At 30.9% G+C, this 13,871-nt stretch overlaps 1 protein-coding gene across 4 annotated transcripts in view; it reads left to right on the forward strand.

Moving 5' to 3' along the window:
• The window catches only part of LOC145242033 (protocadherin beta-14-like), a 47,146-nt gene extending 35,363 nt beyond the window's left edge, over positions 1-11,783 (forward strand). Inside the window, exons 2-4 of one of the 4 annotated variants that reach the window (XR_013862640.1) lie at positions 6,555-8,953; positions 9,952-10,096; positions 11,403-11,783. Coding sequence is in view for 3 of the 4 variants with exons in the window: in XM_080104926.1 (XP_079961052.1) it covers positions 6,568-8,943; positions 9,952-10,096; positions 11,403-11,695 (2,814 nt within the window). In the remaining variant the exon portion in view is untranslated. The remainder of the gene's footprint in view (positions 1-6,554; positions 8,954-9,951; positions 10,097-11,402) is intronic. The other 3 variants (XM_080104926.1, XM_080104928.1, XM_080104927.1) reach the window with 3 other exon arrangements.
• The last annotated feature ends 2,088 nt before the right edge of the window (positions 11,784-13,871 follow it).

Consider the following 13,871-nt stretch of genomic DNA (forward strand, 5'->3'; position numbering starts at 1 on the left):
CTATTATGATTTATATATCTTCACATATTCCAGTATAATTCTATTAACATAATCATATTCAGCCTTTCTAGCAAGAACTTACTAAATCTCTTTGGCTTGCAAGTACATTTGTTCATGTACAAAGTAGAAATATGCCTGCCAGGCAAAAGCCATCTTAGTTTATGGCTGATGTGCAATTCCAACAATTAGCATCTAGTTGAGTTAAACCAACTTCAATGAATACTTACAAAACGAAAAGAGAAATACGTCTATATTGATATTGAACAAATGTGAAACGGTAGCTCACATGTATTTAGTCAACAATTATGAGGAAAGTAGATATAATCTACTGTAGTCTGTCATCTGCATTTATTAAAGTTTAAGATTTGGTGCGTCTGTAACTAAAGCATCACAATTTGTTAACATCTAAATTAGATTTTAAATAATTAAGAAATAATATATTATACTATTTACACTTTCTTACAATATCAAAATGGATTTATATATAGAATAATATAGTGATTATAGAGTAGCTAGAAAGGGTACCCGACGTTGTCCAGGATTGAATGAGGATCAACAAATCTTCCACTCTTCCATACTTTTATTGTCATCGAAATCAGTGAAATTGTCCAATTTTTTATCAAATCGAGGCTTAGTCCAAAATATAGTCTACATTACACTGTAGAGAATCAACTGTTGATTTTATAAAATTATCTGTTACCTAGCAGGACCTGTGGAAATTCCACAGCGGACTCTTTCATATGTATTATATTGATGTTGGCATTCTGTAGATATTCAGCGTAAATGGAGACGCCCTGATATTGTTTTAGCTCTTTTATTAAACTGCAAATGTATTTATCTAAGCTAGCAGTGTGGCCTGACATAGCACGGTCGTAAAGTATGCTTATATATGATATTTTAATTCTTGCAGACTTCATATATATTATTATAGAGTTAATATTCTATCAATTTTTATATATTATAAAGTTGCAATTTCAAAAATAAAAAAATGTATCCATATGACTTAGGTGCATCAGCTTGAATCGAAACCGAAACGAAAACTTATGAAGAAATCTTGGTAAAATTATTTATAAAAAAAATAGATTACTTAAGAGTGCCATCAGCTATAATCGAAACCGAAACCAAAACTTATGAAAAAGTCTTGGTAAAATTATTTATTACAAGAAATGGAAGTCCATAACAATTAAACGACAGTCACTAGGATGTAAGCGTGGCACAATAATGGCTTCACTTAAAGTTTAAAATTCAAAAGTCAAGTATTATGGTTCAATTGTGCTCTAAACAACAAACAATTTGGTTTAAATATTTTAAAGGTTGGTTGGTTGGTTGTTTTTGTTTTACGGCATATCAACCCTTTTCGGGTTATTTAATGCCGAATCCAAAGATTTTGAAGAAAATTTTTTTTAATAGAATATATTTGTTGTTTTCACGTCGGTTTCTATTTAACCCATAGTTGGGATCCTAATAGGTACTACCACTCCGGGTCAGAGTGGACCTGGGAGCAATGGTAATTAAAGGGTGGCTCCACACTCCCCAAAGCCCACAAGCTGGGGCCTCACCACTGGATATAGTTTAAGGTCATATCCAGGACCCCCATTGAGGGACTTTTACCCTCTGCAGGGGGGCAGTCAGCGTATTCTAATGCCCTACCGACAGGGCCAAATATTTTAAAGGAAAGCAATAAAAAAGACATCTCCCTAATTTTATTATTTACTACTTTCTTATTTACTTAAATAGTTAAATAATTACATTTTGCAACAAATTGTAGAAAATTGTATAAAAATAGTATGCAAAATAATTTCATTATAATTATGAATTCGAATTTTACATACTATTTCTATGAGTCGTCTTTCTACAATTTGTTGTAAAATGTGCTAATTACACTATTTATATTAATCGTAAATTTGGGGGTGTAATAGATATCTTAAATTCATTCATAAATTCAAAAAAATCATACGACTTAAAATGAATTATTTTTCTTCATATTTAATAAAAAAAACTATACTTATTTGATTGTATGAATATTTAGAATTATAAAATTATACCTAATAACTTTCAGTTATAAAGTTAATATAAGTTATATATAAATCCACAAACAGCTAACAAAACTACCAAATATTTATTAGCGAAAAGAGTTTAATTAATCAATATTTAAAATGAAAGAATTAGCCATTGTTTTGTTCTTTAATTTTTTTGGGGGGGGCAATTATCTTACTTTAGAGATTTTAATATATAAAATATTTGCATTAATAAGATTTGAAACTTATGTTTTCAAAGTTTACAATAATATCGGTTACCATTGATTAAGGATGTTATTTTATTGCGTTTTCATGTAATCTTAATATTTATTGAGTAATCTGAATTATGAAAACAACCGATGGTTATAATAACAACTTAACTTATTAACACCAAAAATGGAAATAAGTAAAAAACATAAATACAAAATTAGATAACTTAAACACAACTTTAAATGGCATGAAATGGTTTTATTTATTGATTTTATTATTGAATTCAAAATCCTAGTGAAGTCAAAATAGTTTTAAAACTGATAAAAAAATGACATGTTTAATAATTGGTGTAATTTGTTTTAAATAATCTAAATGGTAACACAAATATTAACCCTCTGAACGCTGATTTGTTTTTTTACGGACTAATAATGTTTCTTTTTATTATTATTATTATTCTTTTTCACCTCAAACAAGGCATAATGTCACTTAGACATAAGGGGCTAGCATTTGGGATCATATCTACAGAGAACTGTAACGAGTTCAGTAGTGAGATGTCTGTTCACATTACATTTAAACTCCTCCATGTAAGTACAGCCAAGTAAGCAGGAAATAGGAAGGGAATTCTAGCAGTCCGACGTAATAAACTATTAGAATACCAGGCTCTCCGGCATCAAGGATCCTCAACATTGAAAAAGTGGAATCTTGCTGCTTGTCTGGTTATTCAGGAGTATTTATGTCCAGGGGACACAACTGCTATGAGGTCATCAGAGCACATTCCATTAAAGTACTTGTAAAAACAGGCACAGGGATGCAACACTGACCTATTAGATTATTAGATAGTTAAGCCGAGGAGTTTGAACAATGAGCTCTCAGGTAGGATGTTATTTATCATAGTAATCAGTGTTTTTAAAGGTTTCTTGTAATTGTGAAAGGAAATGAGCTTAGTTACCATTCATCTACGGCCTCATTCATCTACAGACTGAAAATCGTTTTCTAAGGTTTCCGCCATTGCATTGGATATGTGTACATTTGTTTTTACCTCATGTCTATTATAGAGTGTGGTGTAATCAACAAATATACTCATCTCCGACAAAATTTTATCGGAAGGTCATTTATAAATATCAGAAATAATAAAGATCCAAGAATCGACCTCTGAGACATGCTAGCATTAATATGATGTTGTTTAGATGTACAACCATTGAGGACAACCTGGATTTTTCTCTTGTCTAAGGTGGGTCTGATTATGTTAAATATTCGTCCAAAAATACTGTATGATTTAATTTTCATGAGAAAGCTTTAGATATATCAAGGGCTACTGCCCTAGCTTTACCTACCTTATCCAGTGCATTCTATATCGGCATTCAGAGATAAACATTAAAATATCCGTTGTAATACAAGCTTTTCTAAATCCATACTGATGGTTAAAATAAAGTTTAACATTTATTAGGTGATGGATTAGCGCTTAATTGATTGATGACTCGAAGATTTTAGCAAAAAGATGTAGAATATTGATAGGGTGATGATAGCATGGGTCAGTTCTATCACCAGAATTTTTTAACACTGGTACTATAGATAATTTTTCAGCTATCAGAGAAGCAAGATTCAGCAAGGCATTTGTTAAAGAGTTTGGAGAGAACAGGAGTTAGCTCAGCAAAACATTTATTATTCATTAGTTTTGGAATTAGTAGGGATAAAATCAGGCCCACATGCTCTGGAGGTGTTTAGGCTTTTTATAATATCACAGACATGAGTAGAGGTCATTTTCAGATCTACAAGTGCGGCTTCCGTCTGCAAAGTGAAATTTGAGAGAGAGTAGTTTGTGAGGTTTCGGATGGAGTTAGAGATGTACCGCTATGCAAGTTAGTCTTCCCAGTTGCTGTGCAAGCAACCTCGTGGTTGTTAGCTAGTTAGTGAAGAAATTGTCTATTACAGAGTGGAATGATAAAAGTGTTGCCTTAAAGAAAACAAAACTACAGCTTTAAAACTTTTATTGAAAAAATCAGTTCAGATAACTTGATTATGTAGTAGAGCTGACATCTATTCGATGTAGCCGCCTTCAGCCTTAATCACCGCCTCAATACGGGTCTGGAACTGGGAGTGCCAACAGGAGCTAGGCAAATATTCGGCAGATGGAGACAATCAGGCTGACTTTGGAAGATCATGTTGGTGATATTCTCAACACATGACCAAACGAAGTAGTCCAGTGGGTTCAGGTCAGGGGAAGAGGGGGGAGTGGGCATTGAGAGAAGGGACAAAGTCATAGCATTCCTTCTGAAGCCAAGCCTGGGCCTGTTTGGACTTGTGGGCCAGCACCGAGTCCTGCTGCCACAGCCAGGGTCTGCCAGCGGCCACCTGATTGCACCAGAATATCACCGCACTCTTCAGCACATCCAGGTACACTTTGGTGTTGACTTTCAAGCCGACTTCGAAGATGTGAAATCACACCAAAGACCATAACCATGGCCGGAAACTTTGTTTTCATCACGCTAGGCACACCCTGTCATTCATGGCAATCCAGCGATGCATTTTGAGGGTACTGGCAATGGTCCTGTTGTCATAATGTGGATCAGTAGAGAGCACGTTGTACAGTGGTGTATCTCCAATCTTGTTCATTGGACATTGTATCACTTTCAGATATGATAGAAGGCTCCTATCGCTCTTAAGATTTGTACACAACTGGCCAACTAGTAGACGGTCTGCATCAAAAAAAGAGAACTGGTTTTCATCAAACGGAAATGGAATCATGTCATCTTTTCTAGGACAACAATTTCATTGTTCTACACTGTATTCGCCACACTATTATAAATTTTCCAGAAATTATGAGTTGTAATTTCTATAACAATATATTCCCTGATCATTTTGATATGCCTTCCTTTGACTGTGGCTATTTCACTCTTACCATGATTTCTAGCATCTATAAATTTTTGCCTATTTGCACTTGATTTATGGCAGATGAATCAACAGAATGCATTGCATATTGCCTTTGCACAATTGCAGCTGCACACGCTGAAGTTTTTCATTTTGAGCAACGGTTCCTCATCTTATAGTTAAGAATTAAGGGTGGTGTTTACCAATGTCACAAGATGATTGGTGTTCCTTTGTGAACTATGGCATTTATCACACAATCATTGAGTACTATAGTTAGGAACAGCTCTAGAAGCAAGGCTTGCTGATCTTTACGATTTGGGATTTTGATTGGGAAGGGGACTGTCGATGTAAGAGAATGAGATATAGAGAAACTATATGTGCTGCTACTAGCTATGCCTGTGTAATTCGAGAAACTAAGTCCATTACTGTAGTGGACATTAAAATTACCAAATACATGTATTTGGGCGATAGTATTTAGGGAGAGTACTGAATCTATACTGTCAGAAACTTGGTAGATCAGGCTACAGACCTGAATCTAGTAAAAACAACAAAGGAAACATAAGTAACTTATGCAGTGTTGCAAGGTTAGTCAAAAGCACATGGAGACCTGATTATCTGATTCTAGATTGTGCTCTCTAGCCAAAGGGAAAGTGTTACAAATATAGTTTGTTATAACAAACAAATGCATGTAGTACCGTCTGCTATTAGAAGTGATATACTTGTTGCAATTTGCTGACAGTCTTGCTGAGAGGGCTAAACAGAAATATTAGTTTAGTTTATTGGAAAGTATTAGCATATTATTAAATTATAATGGAAATATAATTCTTCATGTATAGCATGCGGTTTTATTTAGAATTCCAAATGGACATCAGTATTCTCCACCTGTATATGAAGTTGTCTGAGTACTACATCAACTGATTTCACAAGGAACCCTTCATTTCTTTTTTTGTAAAACAAATGTGTCATTGATCAAGGTTATACTCAAGGATAAGAGTTACTGTAATGAATAGATTGACGGTTGAATGATAATGATTGCTATGTGGTTTGAAATTCTTCAAATATCACCTACTAAAAGCAACAGCCGGTGTAGAAACAAGAAAAGTATTCTTCGTCCTTTGTCAGAAACATCACTTATGGAAAGTGAGGAATAACAGACAAAATAAGTAAAGCGAGAGTTACTAGGCTGTTTCCTTGTGAAATCAGTTGATACGATTTTTAGACAGCTTGAGAAGCCGGTGGTGACTGCAGGCATACATATTGAATTCTAAATAAAGCCCTATGCTATACACTTTCATATCATGTTCATTTTTGTAGGTATTTATTTTAATAAAAAATTATGAGCACGTAATAATAAAAAGTAATTGCTTTCTAATTAGCCTATATAAATGTATATAACTTTTTGTGATAATTAAAGACATTTCCATTTTCTTTCACATTTTATATTTTTCTCTTTAACAGGTGAGAAGAGAAAATGCAGTTATCAAAGTATTTGTTAATATTCATCCTGCATCGGTGTCTGTGTGTGGATTTAACTTATTACGTGAAGGAAGGAAAAAGTCCAGGAACCTACCTAGGTGATATTGCTGCAGATACACATTTGATAGATAGTGTGCCATCCCAACATCCTGATATAATCACCTTTAGTCTATTACAGCATGAAACAAAGAGTTCTATATTCCGAGTATCAAAAAAGAGAGGAAAATTATACACTACACAAATATTGGATGCTGAAACTATGTGTAAACGAGAAAAAGAATGTTTTCGAATGGTGGATATAGCCATTAAAAAAGGGACATCTTTCATTAAGTTATTAGAAATCAAAGTGATAATACAAGATGTCAATGATCATCAACCTAAGTTTTTGGAAAAACAAGTTCATATAGAATTTTCTGAAGATATGGTAATGGGGACAAAACGATCAATACCAAATGCTATAGATAGAGACATTGGAATGATTAATTCCCAAATCACATATCAACTAAAAAAGAATAAGGATGAACCTTTTAAACTTCTAGTATCCAAGAGCGTTGATGGAACGTCAAAACTGGATATTATATTAGAAGATCAGTTAGACAGAGAAGTGAAAGAGACTTATAAAATTAAAGTAATAGCTAAAGACGGAGGATCTCCTCCAAAACAAAGTGATTTAGATGTTTATATTACAATTACTGATGTAAATGATAATCCCCCTATATTCACTCAAAATTTCTATAATATATCAATAAACAATGAATTAGGATCTATTCCAGTACTGTTGCTGTCAGCAAATGACTTAGATTCTGGAGAAAATGGATGGGTTTCATATCATTTAAACTCTAAAACTTCTAATACCATTAAATCCCATTTTGAATTGAATGAAGAAACAGGAGAGATCTTTTTGCGTAAAAGATTTACATTAGGACAAGAATTAGTGCATAAATTGTACGTTGAAGCAGTAGATAGAGGTAAACCTCCCCTAAGTTCCACTGCAAAGATTTTAATAAATGTGATAAATCAACAGAACAATCCACCCAGTATTGTTATAAACTTCGTTTTTGCTTCTACAAAAAATTCTACAAATATTTCTGAGGATATTCAAGTTGGTAGTTTTATTGCCTTTATAAAGGTGACTGATCATGATACTGGACAAAATGGAGAAGTCAGCTGTGATCTTCACCATGAGAAATTTCAACTTCAGAGTTTTGGCCTGAGAAAATACAAAGTCATTTTAAATAGTCCTGTAGACAGAGAATTTGAGGATCACCATGATATTACAATCAATTGTCAAGATAAAGGTTCCCCTCCAATGAATACTAAAAGTAAATTTTCCGTTCATGTTATGGATGTCAATGATATAAACCCTCAATTTTCTAAAGATACATATAAATTTAAGGTAAAAGAAAACCAGAAATCAAAAATGCATGTTGGTTTCATTAATGCTACTGACCAAGATTTAGGATCTGGAGGGAAACTAACATATTCTCTATGGACTAAAAACAAACATTTTCTACCATTTAAAATTTCTGATGATGGATTAATTTCAACTATAAATTCGTTGGACCATGAATTACATGAAATGTATGAATTTCAAGTGTTTGCAAAGGATAATGGAATACCACCTCTAAATAATACTGTAAATGTCATTGTTGAAGTTCAAGATGAAAACGACAATTCTCCATATTTTACATATCCAAGTGTTAATCCATTTACTTTGGATCTTGTGTACTACCCATATCATACAAAAAATATTACTGTCTTAAAAGCTTCTGATCGGGATAGTCGAGAAAATGCCTTTCTCAAATATGAAATAACTGCAGGTAATGAAAAACAGTTGTTTACTATTAACCATTACACTGGTTTATTGTCATTTACACGTGTTGTTAATCAACAAGATGCAGGTTCATATGACCTTGAGTTTATTGTCAAAGATAGTGGAAATCCAGTTCAATCAGCCAAAACAACCATGTTTCTTACTCTTACAGTAAGCAACAAGACATCTGAGAGGCTGAATGTAGTGCATATAAAAACTGACGAGAAGATACATCTCAACTTAGTGATTATTATCACATTGATATCCGTCACAGTATCCGTGATCATTACAGCTTTTATGTCTATATGTATTTTAAGATATTGCAATCAAAGAAGTCGATCACATGGAGAAGAAATAAACCATCCGCATAGATGTGCAAGTAAACAAAGACATTTAAGCTGTCCTTCTTATCATGCAAGTCTTTGGCCAGAAGATCAAGATAAATTCAGAAGTCCTCATTTAATGGGTTCAAAAAGAGAATCTTTGCCTGAAGATGAGTTCTCTAATGGACACAGAAGTTCTATGCAAAAGCCAGCAACTACAGATATGGCACATCATGTAAGTGCAGGTATATACTGATTTTTATCATTTATCATATAAGAAATACTGAATAATTATGCATGATAAAACATTGAAAGACATATTTTCTAAAATCAGGCTGTAATCTTATAGGAACACAGATACATATATATATAAATATAACACTAATAAAATCATACATATATTAAAGTATATTATTATGTACAACTTTTTATCTTATATCTGAATTGTAATATAATTATCATGGGTACCAAATTAGATATCGACAACAATTAAAATAACTTTAGTAATTCAGTATATTTGTTTTAAGTATGCAATTACAGCTTTAATTAGTTTGTTTTGTTCAAAATAATTATTAACTTTATTTTTATTTATAACATTCTGATTTTAGGAAATATATAAAAAAGAAATCTTTTTGTTTTCCATCTTAATTCGTTTGTAAAAAATTTTTTCCATATAAATGTGCATTGTTTTTAAATAACGTTTTTCCCAAAAGATTTCATATTAATTTTTAAACTTTTGACAGATTCAATTCGGTTTACTTATGAACTATCATCTTAACTAGCCTAATAGGAATACACTATGTATAATAATAAATGATTATGCACTCTTCTCACCATCATATTAAAGAATAAGTATATATTAAATTTCTGGTTATTATCAAGAATAATATGTTGGCAATATAATTCAGAAATATATATTTAACTTTCTTAAAGAAAATATTATGTTCATGCAAAGTATGTGCCAGCACAAAAATATGAATACGAAGGTTATCAAATAAATATGCATATCTATATAGTGGATAAGTTGCTAAGTGAACGTGTGGAGACTATTGAAAAAATGTATAGCTGGAAAAATTATTAGAAATACATTTTATTCAAACCAATTAAGTGGTTCGGTGATGAATTCGAAAGCTACAGAATTTTCAACTCTAATATTTAATTTAGATATATTTAAACGTATACTTTGTATCATCACAAGATAGAATAGAACAAAATTACAATTGAACTTTTGCAATGTTAACAGATGTACATTCATGAAGTCAGACAGAACTTTGCTGGAGACAAATATGAAAAATGCACATCCCTTGACAACAACATCTGGAAACCTGCGAATGACAATGGACATATTTGGAGTCAGTGTGTTACAAGGCAGGGTGGTGAAATACCAGGTACATCTTGCTAAATACATTTTTTGTCTTCAGAAAAAAAATTTCAGAACTAAATATTAATATAATAGAAGCAATAAGATTTGAAAAATATTCTGTTATAACTGAAAAGAAATGTAAGAAGTATACTCATATATGTTTCTTTTTCTTCTTACTGGTGTTAGCCTTGTTAGTGAGATAGCCAATAATCTATCAAGTGCTTAAATCTTAAAGTAAAACAATAAAACAAATCTGTAATTGTAATCTATTTTCTTTAATTAAATTTAGTAAATATTACACTGATATAGAGGGGATGAAAGAACCAGCGTTTTATTGTATTATTTGCATAGTTAGAATATCAATATATGTTTCTTCTACTTTCACTTCTATGTTAGGTTTGTTAATGAGATAACCACTAATATAATTATAAACGAGTGCAGATATAATTATATAAAATAATAAAAGTAAAGATTGATTCAAAAAGTAAACATTTTTGTGGAAATACTTCCATAACTGTTGGTTAAGTAGGGAAATGAATTTTGTTGTAAGGCACAATAGGTAAATTATTATTTATATTCTGGAGATTCACAACCTAATATTATAATTTCTCGAGTAGATTGCTTGGGAAATTAAATAACAAAACAAAAACATTATTCCATATTCCATATATTTTATAAAATTATTCAAAGCTAAAATTATATGAATAATTTTTTTCTTTTATCAAAGAGTTATACTTATATAAATAAAAATAAAAGTAATAGCTAAAAACGGTTTCAGTTTACACAGTTATTATTTTCTAAATTTATGCGATTTCAATTATTGATATAATTTCAAGTAATATAAGAACTAATAGAGAAACATTTTTGTCAAAATTCTAATATAACAAAATTATATTATATTTTTTATCGATATAAAAAGAAAGAAAACTGGAATAGAATTAATGGTATTCGGTTTAACGTATGTTTTACATGCTGGCAGGTGTTGGACATATGTAAAATAGAATTCAGCATTAAATAAAAAAAGTAATTCTAATTTTCTTACCTTAAAGATTACAAAACTGCAATCCATATTTCAAATCATGTCTACACAATTATTTATATCAAGTAGGCCTTATTTAGAATATAAAATGTCACGTATTAAACACACCAAATTAGTTTCAGAACAATAATCAGAATTCATCCACTAATTATTGTATTTTTGCCTTCATAGTTAGCATTTAATATATTTTATTAATATTTTATTCAGTTAATACGTTCATATTTTCTTTTCAATATTTGCTATGTAATGGATAATTACAACATTAATTATGACTGGTTTTTATTTCTTTCAGATCTGTTCACAACCCAGTATTGTAATTCTCCATCATCCAAAATTGACCAATTCCATAAAGAAGATACAAGACCATTAGAAGAGATATTCAGTTATCCAAGTGATATGGCTATTTCTGCAAAATGTTTCTACAAACCGAATAATGAACAAGACATGTCATGGACTAGTTCAAAATCTGCTACAATAGATTGTGGTGCTTCTGACTCTCATTCACAACTTAGAAATCTACCTGTAACCAATTGCCGCACTTCATATCCAAGACCGCTACCTCCTGTTCCAAACTTACCAAATTAGTGTACCTGTCCATGCAGAACTGTTTTGCATTATGTATAAATATTACTTTACAAATAGGAATTAAATCAATGAAACTATAAAAATTCAACTGAGTATCAGAACTTTTATATATTAAAAACCTTATTATTTTCTTTCACTTGCAGATGTATTTCTTGATTCTAGAAAAGTCTGTGAGGTGTAGATAATTATTTTTATACATATTTTATTAATTTTTACAGAAATGTTATATTTAATGAACTCATAAAAAGTTTGAGGTAAGTATTAGATAGATGCATTTGTTATGTAAGGTACAATATAAAGCATAACAAATTAATTTTTTAAATAAAACTTTCAAAAATTGGATGTCTTCAGCATTCAACATTTTCATTAAATAAAATTAAAAATGTTTACATTTCTTTTAATAATTTATTAATCATATTTTCACTGAAAAAAAGCTGAAAAGCTCTCATACATGTGCTTACAAAGTAAGACAACATTTAAACATAGATCTGATGCATTTTAGAAATGTTTATATACGCCTAAAATACATATTACACCTATACATGTTGCATTAAGCTAACGATTGTCTTTATAGTTACCAAGAAGATAAACTTAAATAGTTTTAAATAGTAATTTGAAAATTTATGTAAGTAGTTTGAATTCTTATAAACAATAACATTTAAATAGAAAAGTTATATAAATAATTTTTTTTAAATTTTGATAAGCGAATTGATAATTTGTAATATTTGGTTTATTCAGACTACTATTGTCATTTATTGTTGTTATTTCCATATTCTGGCCGACTTTTGTCAGGTGCATATTTTTGAACTCTTAGAACCTATATGGAATTTCGAATTGACTTTTTCTTTAATTCATAGATTGTTCTTCCATCAAATCAGTATTTTATGTTCTTCTTAGTTATTATTGTCTGTAATAAAAATTGAATCATCAACCTTAAAAAACTGTCACTTATAAGTGATTGTTAATCAGTGCCTTTATAATCAGTGACACGTATTCATAGGTTCCCAAGTTCGAAAAAATGCAGCTGAAGATAGTTGGGTGTTACATCAGCTAAAAATGAGAAAACCAAGATGAGAATATTCATCCAAATAATATAAATTGCAAATATTCTTTTGAAAATTAAGTTGTATCCATACATTCATTTAGCTGTACTCAATCCATCTGATAGCAGTTTAAATAAAAAGCCTTTTAATTTTACTACATTTATAAAATTAGGTTATGTAAACTAACGGTTTAATTGACAAATATCATCTTGTTTTGAACTGAAATGTTGCTGTTTTAAACACATTAAATTTTAGCATAACATATTTGAAATAAGACAGAAAAATAATTTTAAAACTCTTTAATTTTACAAAATCAATACATTGATACTTCAATCATGTCATTATTGATACTTCTGTCATATATTCTAGTATTCTATCAAAATTATTATTGCTTTTCAGGAATATTATATTGTCTTTTCCACAATTAGACATAATACTACCGCCCATACAAATCATAAAAGCCACAGCTCAGTTCAAAAGTTCTAAACTTGACGTTTGTGTTCGTTTGGGTTTTTCAGTAGAACACTTCTGAAATCAATGGCTTTCATGGTTTGTGTGTACTGCAGAGTTATTTTTGATGGTAGAAGAGCAATTATATAATATCTCATGTGCAGTTAAAAAGTTGTGTTTTTGCTGACACTTGTGTTGGCGAATATAATGCTGTAAAATAAATGGTTTATTCCACAGGGTTAGAAATCAAGAAAGCCACAAAATGAAAATGAGATTTGTACAGGATTCAAACTGGTTCCTCTGAATGTAAAACTATTTGATTAAAGAGCTATATGTTGTGTATAGATATAAAATAGTAACGAACAGACAGTTTTTTTGTTGTAGTGAATATCTCAACAGGGGCTTCATTTCTAGAGTAATAACTCTTGACATATCCAAGATTTTTGATAGGGTATGGCATAAAGGTCTACTTCACAAGATTACCAGCTATGGAATAGCTGGAAATGTCCTTTCAATTATTAAATCTTTTCTCTCTGATAGGCTTATAAGAGTAATCGTCGATGGGCAGAAATCAGAAACTCATAGTATCAATGCAGGCGTCCCTCAGGGTTCCATCCTGGGCCTAACTCTCTTCCTGATCTTCAATGATCTTCCAAATCACATTCTTAGATCATTCATAGACA

This window comes from Euprymna scolopes, chromosome 21 (genome assembly GCF_053919585.1).
Source record: "Euprymna scolopes isolate OS-2025 chromosome 21, ASM5391958v1, whole genome shotgun sequence".
In the NCBI taxonomy this organism is placed as follows: Eukaryota; Metazoa; Mollusca; class Cephalopoda; order Sepiida; family Sepiolidae; genus Euprymna; species Euprymna scolopes.